Source organism: Tauraco erythrolophus, chromosome 23 (genome assembly GCF_009769465.1).
Source record: "Tauraco erythrolophus isolate bTauEry1 chromosome 23, bTauEry1.pri, whole genome shotgun sequence".
Classification (NCBI taxonomy): Eukaryota; Metazoa; Chordata; class Aves; order Musophagiformes; family Musophagidae; genus Tauraco; species Tauraco erythrolophus.
The window spans coordinates 8,756,601-8,780,817 of record NC_141487.1 but is presented as its reverse complement, the minus strand read 5'-3'; the positions used below and the strand labels follow the sequence as shown (position 1 = coordinate 8,780,817).

General features: G+C 63.9%; 3 protein-coding genes across 3 annotated transcripts; all 3 read left to right on the top strand.

Moving 5' to 3' along the window:
• The first annotated feature begins 22 nt into the window (after positions 1-22).
• Positions 23-6,664, top strand: NOL9 (nucleolar protein 9). Its single transcript, XM_086625783.1, has 12 exons — positions 23-214; positions 283-508; positions 687-814; positions 978-1,116; positions 1,657-1,753; positions 2,484-2,581; positions 3,348-3,509; positions 3,707-3,995; positions 4,643-4,754; positions 5,097-5,274; positions 5,904-6,037; positions 6,358-6,664. The coding sequence occupies exons 1-12, from the start codon at positions 23-25 to the stop codon at positions 6,484-6,486; spliced, it is 1,884 nt and encodes a 627-aa protein (XP_086481909.1). The 3' UTR covers positions 6,487-6,664.
• Positions 6,665-13,192: 6,528 nt separating this feature from the next.
• PLEKHG5 (pleckstrin homology and RhoGEF domain containing G5) lies at positions 13,193-19,332 on the top strand. Its single transcript, XM_086625780.1, is given in 20 exon segments — positions 13,193-13,235; positions 13,391-13,493; positions 13,573-13,633; positions 13,733-13,824; positions 13,899-14,035; positions 14,111-14,253; positions 15,739-15,924; positions 16,101-16,271; positions 16,345-16,440; positions 16,538-16,588; positions 16,705-16,854; positions 16,930-17,040; positions 17,111-17,260; positions 17,344-17,481; positions 17,748-17,867; positions 17,961-18,093; positions 18,161-18,482; positions 18,556-18,829; positions 18,831-19,028; positions 19,030-19,332. Coding segments are annotated over 20 exon segments (2,982 nt in total).
• Positions 19,333-20,629: 1,297 nt separating this feature from the next.
• On the top strand, positions 20,630-23,928 carry TNFRSF25 (TNF receptor superfamily member 25). Its single transcript, XM_086625812.1, has 7 exons — positions 20,630-20,665; positions 22,227-22,422; positions 22,530-22,661; positions 22,742-22,894; positions 22,985-23,066; positions 23,161-23,216; positions 23,300-23,928. The coding sequence occupies exons 1-7, from the start codon at positions 20,636-20,638 to the stop codon at positions 23,926-23,928; spliced, it is 1,278 nt and encodes a 425-aa protein (XP_086481938.1). The 5' UTR covers positions 20,630-20,635.
• The last annotated feature ends 289 nt before the right edge of the window (positions 23,929-24,217 follow it).

The following is a 24,217-nucleotide window of genomic DNA, read 5'->3' as shown; positions in this document are numbered from 1 at the left end:
GCGGGGGGAGGCTGAGGCCGCCATGCCCGCGCGGCGCGCAACGCCGGCCCGCCGGCCGCGCCGGGGCCCGTCCCGCGGCAGCCGGGCGGAGGCGACATGGAGGGAGCTCGCCGCTTCCGTCTCCCGCACCGGCACGGTGCCGCCGGCCGAGGCGGGGCTGGCGGCCGTGGAGGCGGCGGAGGGCGCCGCCGTCCTGCTGCTGGCGCCGCGGCAGGTGAGCAGCGCCCGGCCCCGCCGCGCCTTCCCCTGCCCTCCGCCGCCTCACCGCCCTCTCGCTTCCAGGCGCTGACCTTCACCGGCAAATGCCGCCTGCGCTGCCTCTACGGCGCCGTCCGCCTCCTGGGCTTCGCCATCGGCTCGCACCAGCCGGGGCTGCCGGTCTTCTCGCCGGCCACGCACTGCGCGCTCACCCTGGAGGCGCTGCCCGCCGACCGCCCGCCCGCCGCCGACCTGCGACAGCTCCGCGCCGCCGCCCGCGCCGCCATGCGGGCGCACAGCGTCCGCCGCCGTGAGTGCCGGCCGGGGGAGCGGGGAGCCGCCGGTCGCGGCCGCCATTTCGCGTGCGGCGCGGTGCGGGACGGCCGCCATTTCGCGTGCGGCGCGGTGCGGGGCGGCCGCCATTTCGCGTGCGGTGCTGCCGCCGCCCGGTGGCGCGGGCTGAGGGCGGCGCTCTCTCGCCGTTGCAGAGGCCCGGGTGAAGGTGATGGCGCGGTTCTCGCCCGAGTGCGCCGTGGTGCTGCTGGAGCACCTGGACACGGCGGTGACGCGGTTCCTGCTGAGCCACCCGCCGCTGTCGCAGCTCTTCGAGCCGCAGGTGAGGCCCCGAGCGCGGTGCGGTGCCCGCCGTGCCCTGGGCGGCGGTGCCCGTGCTGCAGCTCCCCAGAGAAGCCTGGCGCAGCGCGAGGGCAGCCACCCTGCTCAGCGTGCCTGTCCGTGTCCTTACGCGCACCTCTCCGAGTGTTTTCCCTCTTCCATAGAAAAAGGAAGAATCCAGTTTCACGGCGGAAGATGCAGTTCTGGCATCTGTTGGCATCGTGAAGTGCAGCCCTGACCGCGGGCTGCTGATGTCCGAGAGCATGCTCCTGGCTCTGGAGGAGCTGATCCAAGCATGCTGTGGTGAGTGGTGCACGCTCGGGCACGTCAGGGGCTTCAGCAGCCCGAAGAAGGGAAATTTCGTGAGGCTTCTCGTGAGCTGAAGTGGGCAGAGTGTGCCCTGAGTGAGGGCAGTGTTTCGCTCCGCAGTAGTGGGAATCTTGAGCTCATGCATCCCCTCGAGCCGGTTTGTGCCCCTCCTGACAGACAGGCAGCTCGCTGCTGCAAGGGCACTGCCCAGTCTGACGTCAAAACTCTGGCTTTGCTCTCTTTTGTAGCAGGTAGAAAACATGCCCCATTGCTTATCCAGCAACATGTAAAATACCGTGAGTTGTAGTGCCAGGGCTTGCTTCTCGCTTCAGGAGCCTTTTCCCTTTACACTGGTATTCTACATGCTTCTCTTCAACGGATTTTTTCCCATTTAATTAAAGTATATCCTAATCAGACCACAGAGTCTGTAGGTTTTTTCGGGCTTTTTTTTTTAAAAAAACAAATTTACGTAGACAGAGCACATCAGAATAACTGACAGCGCTGGTCCCTTTCAGCGTATGTTTGTTTTTCCAGCGGAAGATGAAGGTGTCCCTGTGGTTCTGGTGTGTGGCCCAAAAAACACTGGTAAATCGACGTTTAACAGATACCTAATCAATCTGTTACTGAATCGGTGAGTCTTTTCATGGTCTGTAAGTTTTTAAGTACTGCATGGGATTTAGGAGAAGGAAAAATGCTACCTGCCAAGATTCTCAGGAAAGCAGTTAGAACCGGAAGATGGATATCTTTTAAAAACAAAAGAAAGTAAAATTCAGAAAAACAGGCATTCTTGTCTTGCGTTCCTTTCAGAAGAGTTGACATTTCTATTGAGATACTACTAAATTGATGTCTTGGAGTATGTGAACTAATTGGGCACCAGCAATTAGGGTTCAGTAAGGAAGTGGAGTTACAACGTTTAAAAACGTGCAATAGTTATAGTCTGTTAGTGTCTTTGAAGATTCTTGGCAGAGAGCAGTGTAGAAGCTTACTCTCCTGAGCGCTGCATGCTTAAGTTGGAGATTATAAAGTCTGTAAATCTCAAACGGCTGCTCTCAGGGTGACCAGTTAATGTGGGAGAGGCGGTGCACTCATCAGTGCCACCTCCGATTATTGTTCTAGCTGCTTCTCTCAGCGCTGGGTGGATACGGAGCTATCGTGCTACAGTGTTTAACTGTAGGTGAGCCTTTAACGTTCTCGCTTGATTCTCAAGGGAAGGAGAGGCTTGTATAGAAGCCTTTTGGTTGTATACAAGAATTTGATTTTGACAACCTGGAACAAAACCAGATTGTGCTTCTGATGTGTTCCAGGCCGTGTCCTGTTTTTTTTTTTAGCGGACGCTAATATACAGGCTTCTCTCGCTGCAGCCTTCCCTTGGTCGAGTACATGGAATGTGACATAGGTCAGACCGAATTCACACCGCCTGGATGTGTATCTTTAAGTACCATAACGGAGCCCATTCTTGGTATGTGTTTTGACGTTTTCTACAGTTGCTGGAAACCCCTTTCGTTTCCAGAAGGTGCTCTCTGAGTAGAGGCTGTACTTTAGGTGAAGCTGCCACATCTGTCGGAGGTGCATATAGAAAATAAAACAAAGGCTGTTAAAAGTTTTCTTGCTAGGGGGCATCTAAGCTCCATGTGAAAATCTCAGTAAGCAACAGGAGGTATTTCTGCTATTTCTTGCTTTTTCTGTTTTTAAAGAGAGAACGTAGTTGTTTATAAGGGGGTGGTACAAGCTGTGCCATCTCAAAGGTGTGTTTTCAGCCTTTCAGATTGGAAAGGTCTCTTTGGGAAAATCTTTCCCAGTTTTCAGTAGCCATGGATAGAACTAGCTTGAGGCATAGAAAGTGGATTCACATAGCTTGGGGGCTGTTGTTAGGAGCATAAAAACACTAGAGCCAGAGAAATTGCTGGTATTTGTGGGCTCGTGAATTTGGGTCACTGACTAAAAAGGGTCCGGTCAGACTAATTGACTTTTTGGATAGCCTGTCATAGAAACTGTGGGGTTACAATTCACAAGTGTGTAACCAGTGATTTGAAACAAACAAACAAGGAAAAACCCCAAACAAACAAAACTCCTAGCGTGGAGTCTTGCAAGCGACAGAAAAGGTTGTTAGCATGTGAGGAGAGGACGGATTATTTTGGAAGGGATTGCATGTAGGTGCTGCAGGGATGGGAGTTTTTTGATGTGACTTGCTGAAACCACTGGAGGTTTGCTGCTTGCTTTTTCAGGTCCACCGTTCACTCATCAACAAACGCCACGTAAGATGGTGTATTATGGACAGACGAGTTGTGAGCAGGACACAGAAAGATACCTTGATGTCGTGAAGTACGTGTTCAGCTCCTACAAGAAGGAGGTGCCTTTAATCATCAACACCATGGGCTGGGTGAAAGGTAGGCAGGATAAATCTGATCTCAGGAGGTGGTGTGGAGCAGAGGTGGTAATTGTAGCAGTACGCCACCACGCTTTCTAGGCGGACCGGAACCAGAAAGCGCAGCGTACCCCGCCTCGAGCTAGTACTGGTCTTCCATAACAGTGTTCCATCCTGTTGGTGCAGCGGCAGCAGTTGTGTTTTCTCTGCTCTCTAAAGGTGAGGGCTTGCTGCTTCTGATGGATATCATTCGACTGCTGTCACCCAGTCACATCGTTCAGATGGATGTGTACGACTGGAAAGCCATGGCTCCACTCACCCCGGAGTACGTTCATGTCACTCCTGGCCTGTACACCAGAGACAAACAGCAAGCCAAGCGCAAGAAGATGAGTACGAGTGGAGCAGATGACTGGAGGTCCTCCGAAGGGGCGGGAGGTGCATCGACTCCTGAGTACAAGTTGCTCTATGTCCATCCAGAGTTCCCTCGAGCAGGGATTGCGGGTGAAGCGTAAGTGGAAGGTTTAATGCTACGTGGTGGTTAGTGGGCGTAACAAAATCGTGTGTAGTCCTGACAGCAAAGGTTCTTGCTTTGCTGCGGCCTCAAGAGCTCCGTCAAATTGGTCAGAACTTACTGCTGTACTTACTAGGGGATTATGTTTGGATAGTGTTTGTTTGGGTTTTGTGGCTGTTTTGTTTGGGGAGGTAGTGGTGTTTGGAGGGAGGTTTGTGAAGGGCTGTTTTTTTTCAGGTTGGGGTGGGAGTGGTTCCTCCCTACTCTGCTTCCAGTGACTACTGTCAGTTACTTACTTTTACACTGGGCATTCGTCCACTTGGAATATTACGTCTGCTTTTTTCCCTAATTGGAAGTTTCCTTGCCCATTGTTTAATAACAGACTTTGTTAAAAAAAAAATAAATAAGCTAAACACCACCCTTGCTAATTAATGCCTTTTAAAGTTCAAACGATGCCCTAAATCGTGCGATCCCTAAGAGATAACAAAAGCATAGCTCTGCATGTTCTTCAGTGGTGGAAGTTTTAAAAGCTAAACGTGTGAAACACTGGCTAGCACTGCGTGGTGCACTCGTGGGGTGTCGGGTGTGAGCCGCTGCGCGCGGGCGTGCTGCCTCACCTTGATGTGCTGCCGTTGTTTTTGCAGGCGAGTGCACAGTGGCATCCTGCGTGACATGTCCATACTGGGCTACCTGGGCCAGCTGCAGTCTCCCGACGTGGGCACAGTGCTTCCGCTGCACAGTCTGGTGCCGTATCAGGTAAACGAGCGGAGATGTTGCAGAGAGCCCAGGTCATAGTAACTGGCAGTGCTGCTTGTGCTGCAGACGCTTTTCGGAAGAGGGGAAACTGCTCCAATCTGCAAAAAGATAACGACTTTGTTCGGTGTATCTAGAAGTGAGGTCTTTGTTGAGGTGTTGGTGTGACACGTGTTTTCTGTGTGTTCAGTCATTGAAACTGTTGTGTTTGCCACAGAGATAACGTCTGTCCGAGCTGGGAGCTCTCAGGGTTTTGTGTACACAGCGTTATCTCTGAACGCAAACTCAGTTGATGTTGAGCTGATGATACGTTTTTTTTTTTTCCCTCTTTTTTTACCCCCTCAGGTACCTTTCAACGCTGTCGCGCTCAGGGTTGTTCACACCGACGTTGCTCCAACCAACATCATGTATGCAGTGAACGCCAGCTGGGTCGGGCTCTGCAGGATACCCGATGAAGTCAGATGCCAGACCGACGGGCCGGTCTTGCTGACGCAGACACCGGTCTGCGATTGCCTCGGCTTCGGTGAGCCGGCCCGGGAGGCCTTGAGCTGCGCTCTCACCTGTCGTGCTGTGACAGGGTGCAGAGTGGCAGAATTGCCTGCTCTTTCAAAAACAGCTGAAAAAGTGGGATGAGATTAAAAAAAAAACATCATGTATTCTCTTCTGTTACAAGCTGTGCCTCAGGTCCCTTGGTTTTTGTTAACTTGTGCTAACAGCTGTGGGGAATGTCCGTGAGTGGCACCTTTTGTAGCTTGTTTCACTCTTCTATAGCTTTTGTAGCTTGACAAATAACTTGGTTCTGGATTTGTGTTCTGAAACACCTGGCTTGCGCAAAATTCCTTCAGCTTCCTGTCAGTTTCCTCCTCCAGCTCCATTTAATATTGCAGTTCTGACTTGGAGTTTGATACTGAGCTCCTGGAGTTTCTGTAGGAACATGCCAGTGAACAGGGATCAACAGTTTGGGAGGTCAGCTGTTCGTGTGTGTCCTGAGACACAGGAGAAGTGGGATACAGCCAGGCAGGTTTTTCTCAAGACATGTCTCAAATCCTTCTCGTGGTTCTAGAAAAGTCATTTACTGAAAAGAGCTTCGGCTGCATCTAATTACACAGCCCGAAATGGTCGGGTGGAGCAAAGACTGGACTTGTTTTTCAGGAATTGTCCGAGGAGTTGAGATGGAGAAGAAGCTTTACCACATTCTGACGCCGGTGCCTCCAGAGAACCTGAGACTAGTGAATTGTCTGCTCCTTGGAAACATTGCTATCCCAAACTGTGTTCTTGTGGGCCAGGTAGGAGTGGCACGGGAAGAGGGTGGAAGCTGACAGAGCTTAGGCGGGCTGGCAGGTTTTCCGTTTTCTTATTTCTGAGGCTTATGCGTGCCCAGAGATGTCTGGGCCTTTGCAGATGGTTATCTCACGAGGAGATTGTCCTGAACGTGTAGAAACGAGGGAGAGGAGAACATTATTCCAGTGTTCCAGATACCAGAGTGGGGTTTGTTCAGTGACAGCTTGCTCCTCTCCACCAGTCAGCTCTGTCAGTCTGTGGAGGAAAGTGCTTCCTGTTCCGTTGAAGACAGGAGTTCTTTCTGTTTTTTTTTTACTCTTTTCAGCAGGGAGTCGAGGGAGAGATCCCCTATGTCACATCCGACTATAACTACAGCATCTTGGGGTCTGGGAAGCTGAAAAAGAAGAAGCATTTCAAGAGGAGGGAATACGCGTTCGAGTGCGATTATGCCTAAAGCCTTTGGGGCCTGGGACCGTGGGATGTGTTTTATATGGAGACTGGTGGGAGCCAGATGTGCTCCCAGAGCTCTTGGAGACCCTGGGCAGCTGTCGGTGTAGATACTACAGCATATCTGGTTTTTGATAATGTTTTATATTTTCAGTTTGTATTTGTAATAAATATCTGAAAAATGATGGTTTGGCTTGAATTTTTTTCTCAGCCTGCGTTGACTCGGACACGGCCGATAAAAGCTGGGGGTCGTTATCGAGAGCGCTGCCGTGGATCGGGAGCGGTTCTCCGTTTGAAGCCTGGCTTCCGCTTAGCTCTGAGTTTCGGGGAGCGATCCGTGGTGGCGTGAGCATAACTTCACGGTAGCTGTAACCCCGGGCTGCTGGCGGTTTGGGGAAGAGCTCGTGCCAGTAGTTTGCTCCTGGGCACTGCGACTGGCTTGTGTCTTCGGCTGTTCCACGTGTCGAGGAGACGGGAGGAAGGAGCAAGTTGGAAAGTCCTCCTCCTCTCCTGGGTGACGGTGGATGCGGCCGCTGGAGGGAGGCAGCCACTCGCCGCTCGTTCCTCTTGGCGGCCGGCTCTGGCCGCGCACCCGGCTGCTGTGGTTTGAGCTCCGTGCCGTGAGCGCGGCTCTAGGAAGAGCTCTGGGTCTCACTGGAACGCGTCACCCGGCTCTGTCGGAACAGGTGGTGGGACAGGCGCAGAGGCTGAGCTGGGAGCAACGGGGAGGATGGTGCACCGGGGCCTTGGTTGCACCCGACTCTCCTTGCTGTCTCTTGCCCCACTGGGACGGGCTGTTTATTTATTTATTTGTTTTTTTTCAGCTCTTCACTGATGCAGCGATTTGCTCCTGAGAGAAGATGAGGTTGGTGGGAGTCGCAAGAGGTGAGCGAGCGGCAGGCTGAGTTGAGGACCTTTTTGGGAAAACCACTGCGGAATGGGTAATACTGGTGCGTTGGGCGTTTAACAGATCCTTGACTGCAAAGACAACCTGGCTTCTAACCAGGGTTCCCGCTAATGTGGCACGGCTCTGCCCATGTCCTGGAGCAGGGAGACAGTCTGGCCCTGGGGTCCGCAGCCCCCTGTGGCAGGTTCCTGTCCTGTTCCCCTGGGGCCAGGTGGGTCTCTCCTGCATCGCTCTGTGCAGGATCTGGCAGCTCCTGTGGGCATGAGCAAAAATCTGCAAAAAATGTTTTTATCCACTTTGCGGGATTTCCTAGCGCTCCCAAAGCGTACCTGTAAATGAACTGATGAAACGGGACAACTGCTGGGGGGGACGGGGCAGGAGAGGAGCTGCGAGGGACCGTGCGGCAGCGCTGCCTTTAAAGAGTTAAAGCTTTATCCTAATCCTGGCCTAATTGTCCCCATCTGGCTGGGTCTGGCATGGAGGCAAGGACTTGGCCGGCAACCTGGCCTGAACAGTGGCTAAAATAAATATGGGAGCTGTCGTGCAGCCGGGGGAGAATCCCAGGCGAGGCGGGGGCTGAGGGCATGGGGGAGCAGGTGGGAACGGCACCGAGAATGGTGAGCAGTGAAACCCTTGGCGCTGAGCACCCCCTCGGCGCTGTCGCTGGCCCCAGCACCCGCCTGGCCCAGCGGAGGGGGACAGACCCTGCGCCAGCTGGGCTGGGGGTCTCCCCCTCGGAGCGGGTGCACCCATGTACCTATGCTGAGCCTCAGGTGTCTGGATTCAGACCTTTCGGGGCCGGGGGGTAACACTGAGCTGCCGGTGCCTGCCAGGGCCTGGAGGTGAATGCTGCAGCCTCGGATGGGGGGACCACACTGGCTCCTGGCACTTGCCGTGGGTCTGCCCTGAGGGGGAGAGCGGCAACTGGGTGGCCGGGGGCTTCGGAGCGTGAGCCTTGGCGCAGCGTCCTGCCAGCGAGGGTGGGGGCACTCGGTGCCGTGATCGGTAGGAAATCAGTTATTTGGTGCTTAAAACGCCAGGACGTGGGTTTTGTAATAGGTTGGCATCTCTCACCTTTGCAGCAATGATTTTTTCTTTTTACTTTTGATTTCTGGCAAAGGGCACGTAGAACTGTGGGGGGGGTGTGGTGCCTTTGGGAGAAGATGCTGTTGATGCCGATGGGTTTGGGGGCCGGGATGGTCTAAGCCCGGCAGAGCGGCCCGTGCCGTGTTTTGCTTTTCCCCCCGTTTCAGGGGGAGTTTTGCTTTTCCCCCCGTTGCAGGGAGAGTTTCCTGAGGCGGGACAGCAGCGCTGCCCTTTGCTGCCGTTGCAGGTTTTAAGCCCTATCTGGTGCTTTCCCTTTTACTCGGAATTAGCAGGGGGGAAAAACCCCCTGAAGAACCTTGGCTTTCCCCGCGTGGGCTGGGGCCCTCGGCGTGCCCACGGGTGCAGGGGCGCAGCCGGCGCTCGAGGCGGCGCATTCCTGCCCCCCCAAAGCCCGTCCGACGGCAGAGCCGCCGCACAGCCCCCTCTTCATGCCGATTATTTTAATCACAAGCGCGTCTTGTCTCCGCAGCCGAATGTCTTTCATAGACGGCGGAAAGTGAAATTTGTGCAATGTCTGTAGGAGGCTGAAGAAAGGCCCTTTGTGTGCCCCCCGCGCGGGCGCTGGGCAGCCTCCAGCGGCACCCTCTGCCGCCCCGCGGCTCCCGGCTGCCGGTGTGAATGCGCCGCTTGTCCGGAGACCGGGACCTGCTCTTAAAACTGGAGCCAGGCTCCACCGGCTAGTCCTACCAGTGGCCCCAGTGGGGTCGGCACGGCTCCGGGGGGCCCCGGCTGCGACCCCAGGATGTTTCTGTACTGGAGGAAGCGGGGCGCCTATGAGCTGGAGGCTTTGCCTGCCGGGCTGGCCGGGCTGGAGTACGGGGCAGTGGAGCGCTTCTCCTGGAGCTCCAGCCTGGACATCAGCGAGGAGCTTGGGGGTAGGTGGCTGGGGGTGTGCGGGGGACCTGCAGGCTGCAGGCAGCATTGCTTGGCCAGAAACCTCCAGCTCTGGCAACGAGGGCAAGGGGCTGGGAGAAGCTCTGGCCGCAGCGGGAACGCGCCGGGGAACACGATGCGGATGCTGCAGGTGCAGCTGGGGAGCACCAAGTAAACCACCCCGTGCCTCTGGCAGCGCTCCCTCCCAGCTCAGACGGTGTTGGAAGCAGCCAGCTGCCGTGGCGCGCGCTGGTGCATGCACGGTCCGGTTTCAAACTCGTTTGCCGTCACCGGGAGCGCTGGGCGGGATAACGCAGCCGGCAGCAGCGGGAGGAGGCGGCTGGCTGGGGAGAGGAGCTGGTGGGGGACAGGATCCCTCCTCTGGCCCCCGACGTGTCTGGTGGGGACCCGGACACCCTCCTGCCTCCACCAGAAACCGGGGGTCCCTCTGCGCGCCCCGCGCCGAGGAGCTCCCACCTGGCACGTGTAAGGCCCTAGAGCGCGCGTGACCCACTGCCGGGGTCAGCGCTTGGGAAAAGCCGTGCGGCTTTGGCTGTGCCAGTGGCTGCGGCGTGCGGCTGGTCCCCGACGCCACTGGCCGCTCTGGCTGCCTCGAGTTTTCGGTGAGTTTGGAAAACTTTCCCTTGGGTGCGTGAAAGAATTTCTTATTTGTTTCCGTTATTATTCCCGATAGGTCAAGTGAAACGGCAGCGGCGGGGGGCGGGGGGCCGGCGCAGCCGGCGGGCGCTGCGGGGCGGCCGCGGGGACAGAGCCCTCATTGTCCTCCGCCGCGGGGGCAGCGCGGCAGCCCCGGCTCCCAGCCCTCTCCCAGGGATGGCGAGCCAGGCCCTGGCCAGCTGCTCCTGCGCCGTCGTCCGGCGGCACCCACCGCAGCCCCTACCGGTGCCCGGCATCGCTGCCGGGCCGGGAGCTGGGGCAGCCAGCGCCACTCCGGATTGCATCGTCTTCTCCGGGCAGAAGCAGCAGCTCTTCCAGCGCTGCCCCAAAAGACAGTTTTTGCTGCAGCCTGAGTCTAACCCCGGCCCTGGCCGTGGTCCTGCTTGGGCCGGTGCGGGCGCTGTTTTTGTTGGCAGGAGGGATACGGGAGGGGAGCAGCATGGTGGGGGAAGCTCCTGTGCCAGCTGTCCCGCTGCTGGGGCCGGTGCGGCCGTGCCGGCCGGCCTCTCCACATTCCCTGTGCTGGCTCTGTGCCCAGCAGGGCAGCTTCCCATCGGAGCGTCCCTGCCCCGCGGCAGGGCTGCCATGCCGGTGCGTGTTCTTGCCGCTCGCTTGCCGCAAGCCACCGGGAGTCTGTTATTTTTACGCGATTAGACCCGACACATCACAAAAGCCTCGAAATAGGATTTGTCCCCAAGGCCGATTTAACTGTCAAAGCTTAAAGTGGCTCCTAAGCCCCTTTGGGGGCCGGCAAGCGGCAGACTTGGCGTTCCTGCAGCAGCCCCGCTCCGCGCCGGCCCCGGGGAGCTGGGGCAGGTCTGTGCCCTCATCCTGCAGCTTGGGGTGCCAGATCCTGATGCTGCGGGATGCACGGTGCCTTTTCCCAGTGGGGATGCAGCGGTGGCCCTCGGGCACGGGGTCTCACCCCCTGGGTGGTTTGCAGTGCCGGAGCCTCGGCGCAGCACCCCTGCACGAGCAGGGCTGAGAGGGGGCCGGGGAGGGGGCTCACCGCAGCACCCCAGCACTGCTTCTCTCTCTCTCCCGCAGCCGAGCCGTGCCCGCCAGAGGAGACGGTGCTGCGCTGCCAGAACCCTGACTGCACCGACGAGAGAAGGGCGGCCAAGGTGGGTCCTGCAGGGTGGTGGGCAGCACTGGGCAGCTGCCCTCTGCCGGTGCCTGGCGTCGGTCTCATGGGTGAGAAGGGGCAGCGGGCGGCTCTGCCCGATCTGTGGCTCCCCAAAGCCCCCCTGGCATAGCCAGCAGCCCCCATCAGCTATGTGCCCCCAGCCCACGCTGGGCGCGCGTTCCCTGGTGGTGTCGTGGTCCTGCCAGCGTTTAGTGGTGCGGTGGTGGCGGCTTGCCAGTTTCCCGTAACTGGTGTGATCTGGGCTAATCCGCTCTGGCCCATCTGTCCCCTCACTTGCTAACGTGACACCAGAGTGGATTTGGGGTCCCTTCTCTCCCACCGACCAGCCGGACGCAGAGCTGGCTGGTTCTGCGCACTGGCTCCCGGTGAGTCCCTGGGGCTCCCACGCTGGGACGCGGGTGGTGTCTTTGTGGCATGGCAGGTAGGACGGCAGCCCGGCTGCACCGGGAGGTGTGCCGCCGCGCTTTGTTTGCACGGCTGGGGTGGCAGGGCGGGTGCCAGCAGGGACACACGTGGCGCTGGGCTGCAGCTGCCCCAGGGCGCAGCCGGGTGCACCGGGAGGAACCCACCAGGCTGCCCTGCTGCTGTCACCAGAGACCCCCGACAGCACCCAGGAGGTAGCGTGGGGCAGGGGGTCCTGGCCAGGTGGGAGGCTCGTCCTGCCATGGCACGGAGCTGCATCGTGTCCCCTCTCACTTCGTGGGGCAGCTGCTGAGGGTGAAACCGCCACGTGTCAGGAGGGCGCTGGGGCCAGGAGCCGATCCCTGGGGTGGGCAGACGGGTTTGGGCATCTTGCCTGGGCTCTGCTGCGGGGACGAGCTTGGGGCTGAGCTGCTGGTACAGGGTGGGCAGGGAGCCCTGCCAAGGGTCCCAGAGGTGCCCACTGAGCGAGCACTGGCTGCGGTTGCTGCCTGGAGCCTGTGGCCGTGCTCTCCGTCTCAGGTGCCACGATGGCCACAACGGTGTTGGGCTGGGACTCACGGTGGGAGAAGAGGAGGGCCGGGGCCAGGGCCACGGGGCATCCTGGGCAGGGCTGGGGCTGCCTCGGCCTGGGGCAGGACAGCAGTGGGTGCCGCGGAAGGGCTGGCGGCCCCGCGGGGATTGCGCGGGTGGTGGGAGCACGTCAGCTCTGACCTCAGCAGTGCCGGGAGGAAGGAGGGCAGGAAGCGGGGGTGGCGGGAGCCGCAGGGGCGCTTCCCTCCCCGCAGCAGCACAGAGCGCTGCCGGCAAGCCCGGGCAGGGCTCACCCCTCGGCAGCTCCTCGCACCCCTCTGCGTGTGGGGCGGCCGTGGGGGTCCTCTGCGGGGACAGGGACGGGGACGTGCCGGTGGTGCGGCAGGGTTCACGGGCCAGCTGGAGCCCTGGCAAGGCGGGTGCCAGTCAGAGGCTGTGCGCTGCACCGGGGGCCCAGCCGGGGGGTTAAAAATAACTCGCTGTGAATGCCCGGTGGGGCCGGGGCCGCGGCCGCGGCCGGTGCACAATCGGAGGAAACGCGCCGGCTTGGAGCATTGTTTCGCTGCAGACACTCGCTTCCTCCGTCCCGCTGCGCGGGCGCTGCGCTCACCAGCACGAAGGGGCTGTGGTGCGGGAGCACAGCCTCCCCAGCGCCCGGCGAGGTGTGGGTGGCGTGGGCACAGGTGGCTGTGCCCCAGCTCCCCGTCTGTGCCCAGGCACGTGCAGCAGAGCGGGGAGGGGACTCTGCAGTGCAGAACGTTCCTCGGGCACGTGTCCTTCTCACTCTGCTTTCCCTCTACCTGCTCTGGCCTCGATGTTGCCCACGAGCAGTACACCAGCACCAGTTTGGCACGGGAAGGGGATTCCCCACTGCTCCTGGTGCTGCCCGTCCCTCTCACTGGCACACCGTGGCCAGCAGCCCCCAGTCATCCCGTGCCAGGCTGACACGCGTGCCTGCAGGTATGCCACCACGCGGAGTGCCGGCAGCTGAACCACAGCGGCCCCCTCAGCTTGTGTGAGCTCTGCGACGGGCACCTCCATGGCACCATGCACTTTGACAGCCACATCCGCTTTGACCTGCCCCCACCAGGTGAGCCAGGCTGGACACGGCCAGCACCACTGCTCCTGGCGGCTCGGCGGTGGCAGGAGCTCGGTGCTGGTGTGCCGGGGGTTGGGAACGGGATGCTACCGGAGCCAGCGTGGGGCTGGAGGTCCAGCGCAGCCCAGCTCGGTGCTCGTTTGCAGGCTCCATCCTGGCCCGCAACATGTCGACACGCTCGTGCCCCCCGCGCACCAGCTCCATCTCCGATGTGGAGGAGGAGGAGGAGGGAGCGGTGGATGGCAGAGGGTGAGCTCCCAGCCCCATGCATGTCCCCCATGTCCCCAGCCCGCGGCGTCCCCGTCACCCTGCCCACCCTGTGCCGCAGGGAGCGGAGGAGCTCGGCGCTGAAGCTGCCCAAGAAGAAGGCTCGGCGCAGGCACACGGACGTAAGGCACCAACCCCTCCCCGGGGCGCGCGGCGGGGCCACGGCGTGGCCCCGGAGGGCAAGAGGGACCCCTGGGCAAGCGGCTGCCGCCTCCCCCCAGGACCCCAGCAAGGAGTGCTTCACCCTGAAGTTCGACCTCAGCGTTGACATCGAGGCAGAGATCGTGCCGGCAGCGAAGAAGAAGTCCTTGGGGTGAGCGTGCCAGGGACGGGCGCGGGGGCGCAGGGACGGGCACAGAGATGGACGTGGGGTGCGTGTCCCCGCAGGGAGGTGCTGCTGCCGGTCTTCGAGAGGAAAGCGATCGAGCCGGGCAGGGTGGACGTCTACCTGGACCAGTCCCACACGCCACTGTCCCTCCAGTTTGAGGCGTACCGCTTCGGGGGGCACTACTTGCGGGTGAAAGGTGCGGTGGGGGCCCAGGGGGAGGCTCAGCCACCCCGCGCTCCCGGGAGGCTCTGACTGCCCCGTGTTCCCGCAGCCAAGCCTGGGGACGAGCTGAAGGTGGAGCAGGCGGTGCGGGATGCCAGGTCGGCCAGCCTGCCTATCCTGCACCCTGCCAGCACCGCCACACTCCTCGGGCCAGCGCCGGAGCCAGGATACCGGGAGGGCACCGACAGCCTGGTGAGTGATGGTGCCAGCCCTGGGGTAAGCTGGGGAGGGGGTGGCGCGGTGTGGAGTCCCCCTGTAGCTGTCCTTGCTAGGAAGCTGGGGACACGGGGCAGTGGCACAGTGTCTCCGGGATGGCCTTGTATGGTGTGGAGTCACCGAGCCAGTCCAGCTCCTGGCTGTGCTATGCTAGCTGTGCCATGGTGGCGATGCCTAGGCAGCACCCTGTGCCAGGTGTGACAGCTCAGCCAATGGCACTGGTGTACGGGCTGGCACCAGTGCAAATGCAAACAGGATCCCCAGGGGCCCTGTTGGTGCCACTCCGGCTCCAAGGCTCACCCTGGCGCTGGCCCTGGTCTCGCTGCAGTGCCTGGCAGCTGCTGAGCACAGCTTGGTCCTGCCCGTGTCCCTGGCCCCAGATAAGGCATGGGGCTGGACTGGCTGCCGCGCTCAGCGCTCAGGGGGAGCAGCTCCGGAGGGGCTGGCAAGGGGGACGCGGTGCTCAGCCCCACACCGGTGGCCCTCAAAGGTGGCAAGCTGGCCACGTGGCTAGGGCTGGTGGCCGCCTGTGCCCAGTGCTACGACACCTGGCTGTGGGACTGGCACGGTCCCGGAGGGATGGGGGCCAGTGGGCACCCAGCCGCCCCCGTGGGGGTCTCGGTCCCGACTGCCTTCCTGGGGGCAGGCAGGAGCCGAGCTGCACCAGGGCGCCTGGGGACGTGGTGGCACTGTGAGCAATGGGGACGGGGCCCGCGGCGCCCCTCCCCACCTGGGGCCGAGGACATTGCAGGGCACGGGGCTGTGCAGTGGCAGCAGCTTGCCACGTGCCGTGACTCAGTGGCAGGCGGGGAGCCTTGGCCCTGCTGCCCTTTGTGCCGGGGCAAGGAGATGGTAGGAGCCGCGTCCCGGCATGGCCTGGGGATACGCGGGGAGGCAGCTGGTGCAGCAGTGGCTGGGCCAGCAGGAGCCGCTTGGCCGTGACCCAGCTCCTGTGGCCGGCCGGCGGCCTTTGATCTCCGCTGGAGGATTGTTGGGCTCCGGTCAGCTTCTCTGGTGAGGAGGGAAATTGGGTTTTCGGCGCTGGCCCCACCTCCTTTTGTTTCGGAGGAGCCCGGCCACAGCCTGCCCAGCGCTGGCTCTGCCGTCCGAGCTGGGAGTGTGCCTGGGCAGGCAGCTTGGCTGGGGTGCTGCACCCCACGGGATGCCCTGAGCCCCTGTGCCACCGGGGCCACTTGTCCGTGACTGGCCGGGCTCAGCTGGGCAGCACCTGGGGCCGTGGGATGCAGGTAGGCAGGTCAGTGTGGGCAGGGGAGCATGGCCAGGGGCACCCCGCAGCCCCGAGGTGCCAGCTGGGTGTCTGTCCATCCCACGGGTGCTTGTGGTCAGCCCTGCTGCAGTGCCGCACTGTGCCGTGCCGCTGTCCCCGTGACGGTGGCACGGCTGCACCAGGCACACGGTGCTGGGTGCTGACCCAGGGGGCACCGGCTGTCCCTGCTGCAGGCTCCGGGCCGGCGGAGGAAAAACATGACGGAGTTCCTGGGGGATAGCAGCATCCCGGGCCCCGAGGCAGCCCCCCATGGCGGTGGCTCTGTGCCCACCAATGGCACCGACACCTGGAAGAACCGCGCTGCCAGCCGTTTTAGCGGCTTCTTCGGCTCCAGCTCTGGCACCGGCTCCTTTGGGCGGGTAGGTGGGACGCGTGCACAGGGAGGGGGTGCGGGAGCTGCTGGTGGCAGTGCAGGGCGGCTGGGCTGGGCTCCCCGGGGCTCCAGCCCCAGCAGCTCTGTGGACAGGGCAAGAGGGTCCACGGCATGTCCCCGCCGGACCCCTGCCCGGCCACTCTGCTCCCCGCTTTTGGCCAGGAGACGGAGAAGCTGGAGCAGCTGGCGGGCCGGCTGCACGCCTACGGCACCTTCGGGCTGCCCAAGCTGCCGCCCCAGCTCCGCTTCGACCGCGACTCCTGGGAGGAGGACGGGGACGAGGCCGGGCTAGTGCTGGAGGACAGCTGGCAGCAGATCATCCGGGGCGCGGAGGTACGGTCAGGGGCCAGGGGACCGTGGCAGCTCGGCGCGGGCGGTGGCGCGGTGCTGACGCTCTGCCTGGCAGGCCCTGTCGCGCCGGCAGTGCCACCAGCAGGAAGCCATCTGGGAGCTGCTGCACACCGAGGCCACCTACATCCGCAAGCTCAAAGTCATCACAGACGTGAGTGCTGGCAGCAGCCGTGCCGCGCTGTGCCGCGCCGTGGCAGGGGGCCGGGGGCCACAGCTGCACCCCACCGGCTCCCGCTCTGTCCCCACAGCTCTTCCTCTGCTGCCTGCTGAACCTGCAGGAGTCGGGGCTGCTCTGCGAGGTGAGCGCGGGGGCTGCGGCGCCAGGACCCCTGGGGGCGGCGACAGCACCTCAGTCGAGCCGCGCCGGCAGGACGAGGGTGCCGTCCCCGTGCAGCCGCCTGCCTCGTCCCCGCAGGTGGACGCTGAGCGGCTCTTCAGCAACATCGGGGAGATCATCCGGCTGCACCGCGAGCTGTGGCACAGCGTCATGGCCCCAGTGCTGGCCAAGGCGCGCCGGACCGGGGCGCTGCTCGACCCCGTCGACTTCCTCGACGGCTTCAAGATGGTGAGTGGGGACCCCATGCCGTGGCGGGGGGCCGTCCCGTGCCGCACCCTGTGGTGACCCCCCTGCGCCCCCCAGTTTGGCCTCCTCTTCAAGCCCTACGTGCGGTACTGCATGGAGGAGGAGGGCTGCATGGAGTACATGCGGGCACTGCTGCGGGACAGCGAGCTTTTCCGCGCCTACGTGACGGTAAGGGGAGAGGACTGGTGCTGGGGCCGGTGCCAGGGCCGGTGGCGTGGCTGACACCTGGGTGCCACAGTGGGCTGAGAAGCACGAGCAGTGCAGCCGCCTGAAGCTGAGCGACATGCTGGTGAAGCCCCACCAGCGCCTCACCAAGTACCCACTGCTCCTCAAGTCCGTGCTGAAGAAGACGGACGACCCGCGTGCCCGTGACGCCGTCACCACCATGGTAAGGAGCCAGGGGCATGGGCTGGCGGGATGTGAGGCGAGGTGGTCACCCTTGGCCCCTCGCACCCACTGCCCCGGCCACAGATTGGCTCGGTGGAGCGCTTCATCAACCACGTCAACTCGCGGATGCGCCAGCGGCAGGAGCGGCAGCGCCTGGCTGCCATCCTCAGCCGCATCGACGCCTACGAGGTGGTGGAGGGCAGCACGGACGAGGTAGATAAGGTAGGCTGGGCTTGGCGGAGCTGCCATGATGTGCTGCCCTATGTCTTGCCATGCCATGCCATGCCACCCGATGCTACCCTATGCCATGCTACCTTGTGCCGTGACGTACCGCCCTATGCCATACCGTGCTATGCCACCCCCTGTCATGTCATGCCAAGCAAAGCCAACCCATGCTATGCTACCCCGTGCCACGCTACCCATGCACCATATGCCACACCTTGCCACCCCGTGCCGTGCCCAGCACTGATGCCAGGGGCTCCCGGCAGCTGCTGAAGGAGTTCCTGCGGCTGGACCTGACAGCGCCCATCCCTGGCACCTCCCCGGAGGACACGCGGCAGCTGCTCCTCGAGGGCAGCCTGCGGATGCGGGAAGGTAAAGACAGCAAGGTGAGGAGCGCGGGGGGTGAGGAGCGCGGGGGGTGGGGAGCCCCTGCCCGCACGCCACCTCGGCTGGTGCCCACGGCCCCGCTCTCGCCCCAGATGGATGTCTACTGCTTCCTCTTCACTGACCTCTTCCTCATCACCAAACCCCTCAAGAGGGCCGAGCGCACCAAGGTGGTGCGGCAGCCCCTGCTGATGGACAAGGTCGTCTGCCGCGAGCTCAGGGACCCGGGTGAGCGGCACAGGGGGCCGGGGGGCACAGGGGGGTCCTGGGCACTACTGACGGCCACTGCCCACAGGCTCCTTCCTCCTCATCTACCTGAATGAGCTGGGCAGCGCCGTGGCCGCCTACACCTTCCAGGCGGGCGGGCAGTCGCTGTGCCGCAGCTGGGTCGAGGCGGTGCGCAACGCCCAGGTGAGGGGCAGGGGGGTGGGCGGGGGTCCCGCGGGCATTCTGGGCCTCTCCCACACCTCCCCGATGCCTCCCCCTCCCCAGAACCAGCTGCAGCAGCTGCGGCAGCACCGGTGCCTGGAGGAGGAGGACGGCGAGAGCGGCACCTCGGCTGCCAGCTCGCCCACCGTGCTGAGCCGCAGCAGCGCCAGCCCCGACTCGCAGCGGCGGTACGGAGCAGGGGGGGGGGCCCCACTCAGCCCTGGGCTGGCGCAGCCCCCCCTCACCCCGCTGCCCCCACAGCCCCTCCGACGGCTCCACCGAGACCCTCGCTGTGGTGGTGGAAGATGGCGGCGACGAGCTCTCCTCGCCGGACTGGGATGCGGGGCCCTTCGGCTCAACGTCGGACGGCTCCTCCATCGACACCGGCACCTCTGCCGACACCCCCACCTCTGCCGAGACCCCTACCCAGGCGCTGCCCATGGGCACCCTGCCCGTGCCCCTGCCCCACGGTGTGGTTGCCCCGGCCGGCAGCTGCCGCTCGTCCTCCATCGACAGCGCCTACGGCACGCTCTCCCCCCGCCTCCCTGCGGGACTTCGGGCGGCAGCCGGAGGGGGCAGCTGAGGAGGGGCAGGAGCCCCCCCCAGCCCCGCGGCCCCCCTCGCCCCGGCTGCGCCGCCGGACGCCCGTGCAGCTCCTGCCCTGCCCAGCCAGGGTGCTCAAGTCCAAGTCGGAGGCCAGCCTGCCCCAGCTGCTGCCCCCCTGGCCCCCCGGCCCCCCGCAGCCAGAGCCGCAGCCTCTCCGACCTCTACACTGGTCCCCCCCGGACTAGCCGAGCCCCCGGCCCGCCAGCCGCCCCCGGCAGCAGCGGCAGCTCCACCTCTGAGCTCTCAGAGCCGGAGGAGCCGGCAGAGAGCCCGGCGTCCCTCCCGAGGGGGGAGCTCAGCCGCGACCCCCCACCTGCTGCCCGCCGGACGCTCTCGGACCCGCAGTCGGCACAGCACCGCAAGCTGACGCTGACGCAACTCTACCGCATCCGGACCACGCTGCTGCTCAACTCCACGCTGACCGCCTCGTAAGCGCCACTCCTGCCCTTGTGCTTCTCCTGCCCTCGTGCTCCCGGACGCCGCTCGCCGGGGCCCGGCGCTGAGGGCATCTCTCCCCGCTCTGTGCCCTGCAGGGAGGTCTGAGAGCTGCCGCGGCAGTAAGGATGGACGCGTGGCCGCACCAAGGAGCCGCTCCTGCTTCTAACCGTAGCGTAATGCCGGGGCCAGGCAGAGTGGGCGCTGGGAGGCCGCGCTGGTGGGGTTGGGGTTGCGGGCCGGTGCCCTTGGCGAGGATGTGGCATGGGGCTGCCTGCTTCTCCCCAGAGCAGAGGTGGATGTAGACGTGGCTCATGCCAAACCCTTGTCTGCGGAGACGAGGGTTGTCGGTTGGGGCACAGCCATCCTACAGTGCGTTGGGCAGGTGGCCAGGGGGCTGCGGGGACCACGGGGCAGCTCCAGTGAGTGAGGAAGGGATGGTGACGTTGGTGGTGGTGAGCGGGGAAGGTGGTGAGAGGGGCGCGGCACCAGCGGCAGGGTGCTGCAGGCAGCGCGGGCAGGAGGCTGGGGTGGGTTGCAGAATTGCATGGTGCCAGGCTGGGGCAGATGGTGCCCAGGGGTCGGGCTGGACAGGGTTTGCCCCATGGGGTGGGGTAGGATGGGCTGCAGGGGCCAGCAGTGCCTGGGGCTGGAGCATGAGAGCCGCCGGGGGACGTGGCAGTGGCCGGAGCACTGGCTGCCATCCCGTGCCGGGCTGTGCTCCGCGTCCCGGCCAAGCAATAAACCCCGCTGGTGCACACTCGCACCCGCCTCGCCTCTCCTTCTGCCGCGGCAGCACGCAACGGTGGGCAGCGCGAGGGTGGGCACGCAGCACAGCGAAGGGAGCCTTGCCAGGGCAGACACCGTGGCGAGACTGCGACAGCTCCATCCTCGTGCCCTGGGGCTTGGGGTGGGGATGGAGCCCTGGGGAGTGGGGGGGGTCAGTGCTTCTCCCTGTGCTCCCCAGTCCCTCTGGCCACGGTGCATCTGTGCCAGCAGGACCAGGAGGGCGGTGGCCTGCGGCGAGGCGGTGCAGGTCCCTCCCACGCCTGGCACTCCCGTTATGTCATTTCGCACCCCTTGGACTCATTTCCAAAAAAGCATTTCCTCCTGCCACAGGCGAGCGTAAAAGCTGGCGTGGGGAGGGCGGGCGCTCACTTCACCACGCGTCACACGCTGCCGGTGGCGATGGGGTGCCGGGGCGCCCTGCCTGGGCACTGAACTGCCCCGACACCCCTCCGCGCCCACCGCCCTGGTCCCCTCACCGCCCCGGCATGACCCAGCCGCTCTGGCCACAAGGATGAAGCGCTGCTGCCTGGGGGCAGCTTGGGTGAGTGTGGCAGCACCGGGGTCCTGGGTCCTGCAGCTGCTGGCACCCATTGCAGGTTGCCCCTGTGGACACGGAGGGTCTGGAGCAGGGGTGGGGGGTAAGACCAGTGCCAAGGGAGCCAAAAATGCCACCCCCACCCCGGCTGAACAGCTGGGACCAGGGTCTGCCTTGCCAAAGCGCCTGCAGCGTGGCCGTGGGAACAGCGGGCACAGGGATGACAGGCTTGGCACGGCCACGACAACTGCAGGCACAGCCACGAAGCAGCTGGGGGAAGCATGGGCTGAGCTGTGGGGCTGCAGGCAGAGCACGGTCCCCCGTGTGCCAGCTGTGCCAACAGCCTGTGGGCACAAGTCAGGGCTGCCAGTGGCGGCAGCTGCTAGGGGCCATCTCGGCACCGGGTGGGTGGGTGTCCTGGCATGGGGAGTGGAGGCTGCACTAGGGCAGCGTTACGGGCAGGGGTGGCCCTTGCGCGGCACAGGAAGCGGTGGCTCTCCCACCACATAGCCGTTAGTGGGACGGCACCTGTGCTAGTGGCTCCCGGGGGCACCTGCTGCACGTGCTGGTGGAGGGGCAGCCATGTGGTGGCAGGCAGGGCGGGCACGCGGAGTCGCCACGGGAAGGTCGTGCCTGGGCAGTGAGTCAGACGTGCCGCTCGCTGCCAGGGCCGAGCGGCTGCCCCGCTCTGCCGTCGGTGCTCCGTGCGCAGTTTCCAGTCCGCCGGCGGCGGCGGTTTTAATAGAAATGATTCAGCTGCTGCAATCGGGGCCATCGCGGCTGGGAAATCCAGCCCCCGACAAGGAATCCCCTGGCTCCCTGCCCGCACCGCCGGTGCCGCGGCCCTCCCCGGGGCGGAGGGTACTGGTGCGGGCACCCCCTTACCGCCCCCGCTGGGGCCATCCGGCAGCGGGGCTCCCCCGGGTGCAGTGCCTGGCGCCCCAGGGTGGGGAGCGGTGACCCAGTTTGGGACGTACGCGGCACGATAGCATCGGGGGGAGCGTGAGCCGCCCGGCTTCCTCTCGGGGAGGAAATCGCCTCCTCTTCGAGGCAGATAAACCCCCGGAAAGTCAACGCCGGCACCGTTAACCCTCCCGCACCCGGCTGCCAGCACCTTCCTGGGCTGGCGATCCCGTGGGCAGGAGCACTGGCACCACCGGCACCCTGAGTGCCCTGACGCGGTGAGGGCAGGTGGCCCAGCACCCCCCACCAGGCTGGCAGCACTGCTCACGATGGAGGGCCCCGGGCACGGGAGTGGCACAGTGGCACCCACGGCCTGTGTGCCCTGCAGCAACAGCAGGGAGCTGCTTGTGTGGGTACAGCAGGGAAAGGGGGGGCATTCCCGGTCCTGAGGCCCCACACTTGTGCCAGGGCATGAGGCTGCGGCTCCAGTCATCCTGCCCAGTACAGGCACTGGTGCCCATGTGGCGCTGGGCCAGGCTCAGCTCCAGTAGCCCAGCATGTGCAGCTGAGAGGGTGGGGAGCCCAGCACGAGGGCTGCCCCCATGGGTGCACGGCTCCCGGAGTGCCATGGCTGCCCACATCCCTGTCCTCTCCCTGCCCACAGGTGATCCTGGCAGCACTGTGCCTGGCAGCAAGGGAATCACAGTCCCCGGGGTGCCAGGACTGCACCACGCCGCAGGGGCAGCAGGTGCTGGTGCGGCCGCGCACCCGCCTGGGGAGGCACATCACCAGACACCCCTGCCCTGCTGGCATGAACTGGATTGAGAAGGCTCACCGGTGCTGTGCTTGGTGTCCCGCAGGTGAGAGCCACCTGGCCAGCACGGCACAGTGCGGCACAGCACACTGCGGCACACTGGGTGCGTCACCCTGGGTGGCCGCCCTCTCCGTCACCCCCCTGTCCCCCCAGGGACCTTCTTGTTCAACGCCTGCTCGAGCCACGGCAACGACAGCGTCTGCGCCGACTGTCCCGCTGGCACCTTCCGCGCCCAGCCCAACACCTTCCCCGAGTGCCAGGCTTGCTACGAGTGCGACCGCCATGGTGAGCTGGCAGTGTGCCAAACCGGGCCGTGCCATGCCGCGCGGCGCTGTGCCACGCCGCTCACCGCCTGTCCCCCGCAGCGTCCCAGAGCGTGCTGAGCAACTGCTCGGCCACCCGCAACGTCGCCTGCGGCTGCGAGCCTGGCCACTTCCGCGAGTGCCTTGATGACCGCTGCAGCGACTTCGTCTGCCGACAGTGCCAGCCCTGTGCCGGGCGGCTCATCCAGCGGCCCTGTGAGTGCTGCCGGCTGTGTCCTGCCGGCCGTGTCCCACCGGCTGTGCTGCCAGCTGTGCCACCCGGCCTGACGCTCACCCTCTCCCCAGGCTCGGAGGCGCAGGACACGCTCTGCGGCAGCTGTAAGCCCGACTTCTATGCCGAGGGCAGCGAGTGCCAGCCGTGCCACATGTAAGCACTGACCCTCCCTGTGCCCTGGCCAGGGGCATGTGTAGGGCCCGTGGCATGGTGCGGCACGGCGCCCACGGCTCCCATCTCCTTGCAGGAGCACCCCGGAGACATGCGGCCAGGAGTGCCAGCGGGTCTGCGGTGGTGGCCGAGGTGCGGGGGCGGCGCAGCTGGGGCGGGGGCATGGGGGATGCCGTGCCAGCCGGCTGACGCGACGCTCCCACGCCTCCTTGCAGGCTCAGGGCTGGAGTATGTCCTGCTGGCGCTCACCGGGCCCCTCTTCCTGGGAGCCCTCGCCATCTACCACAAGAGGAAGCGACTCCAGCACGAAGCCTCAGCAGGCAGCCCTGTCCCTGTGGCACGGGCAGCCACCCCTGCGGCCGGGGCTGTGGCTGCACCGTGGTGGCAAGTCAGTGCCCAGGGGTGCGACAGCCTGTGTAGGACCGGGCTGTGCTCCCCCAAGGTGGTGACACATGCCGCGGGCACAGCAAGGTGGAGCCCCGAGCACCGGGCCCTGCTGCGGGAGCAGCCTGGTGGCGTGGCACAGCCGGGCGGCGAGGCGGAGCCCCCCACCCCTGTGGAGCCCCGTGGCACCCTGCTGCAGGGCAGCCAGCTCTACGCCGTCATCGACGCGGTGCCAGTGCGGCGCTGGAAGGAGTTCATGCGGGTGCTGGAGCTGCGGGAGGCGGAGATCGAGCTGGTGGAGCTGGAGGTGGCACACATCCGTGACCAGCAGTATGAGATGCTGAAGCGCTGGTGCCAGCAGACCAGCGCCACACTTGACCGCGTTCTCGCTGCCCTGGAGCGCATGGAGCTGGCCGGCTGCGCCGAGGCACTGCGCCGCAGCCTGCTGGCAGGCCCCTGACCCCTGGCACTGCCGCGCCAGCAGAGGGGATTCCCGGCACCTCGACGGGTGCCCGGGCCAAGCTGTACCCCTAAGTATTGTTACTTACGCCGTGTAGACATTTTATGTCAGTTTTACGTCCCCCCCGTCCCCCTATTTATGCCCCCTGCTCCCAGGGCTGGGGGCACCCCGTGCCCCTGCACCCCAGCTGCCTGGCCGCTCGCAGGACGAGCAGGTGCCAAGCCCACCCTGAACCCATGGGATAGTTCTCGAGGCCGCCCGCTGCCGGGTGCGCTGTCCCCCACCCCAA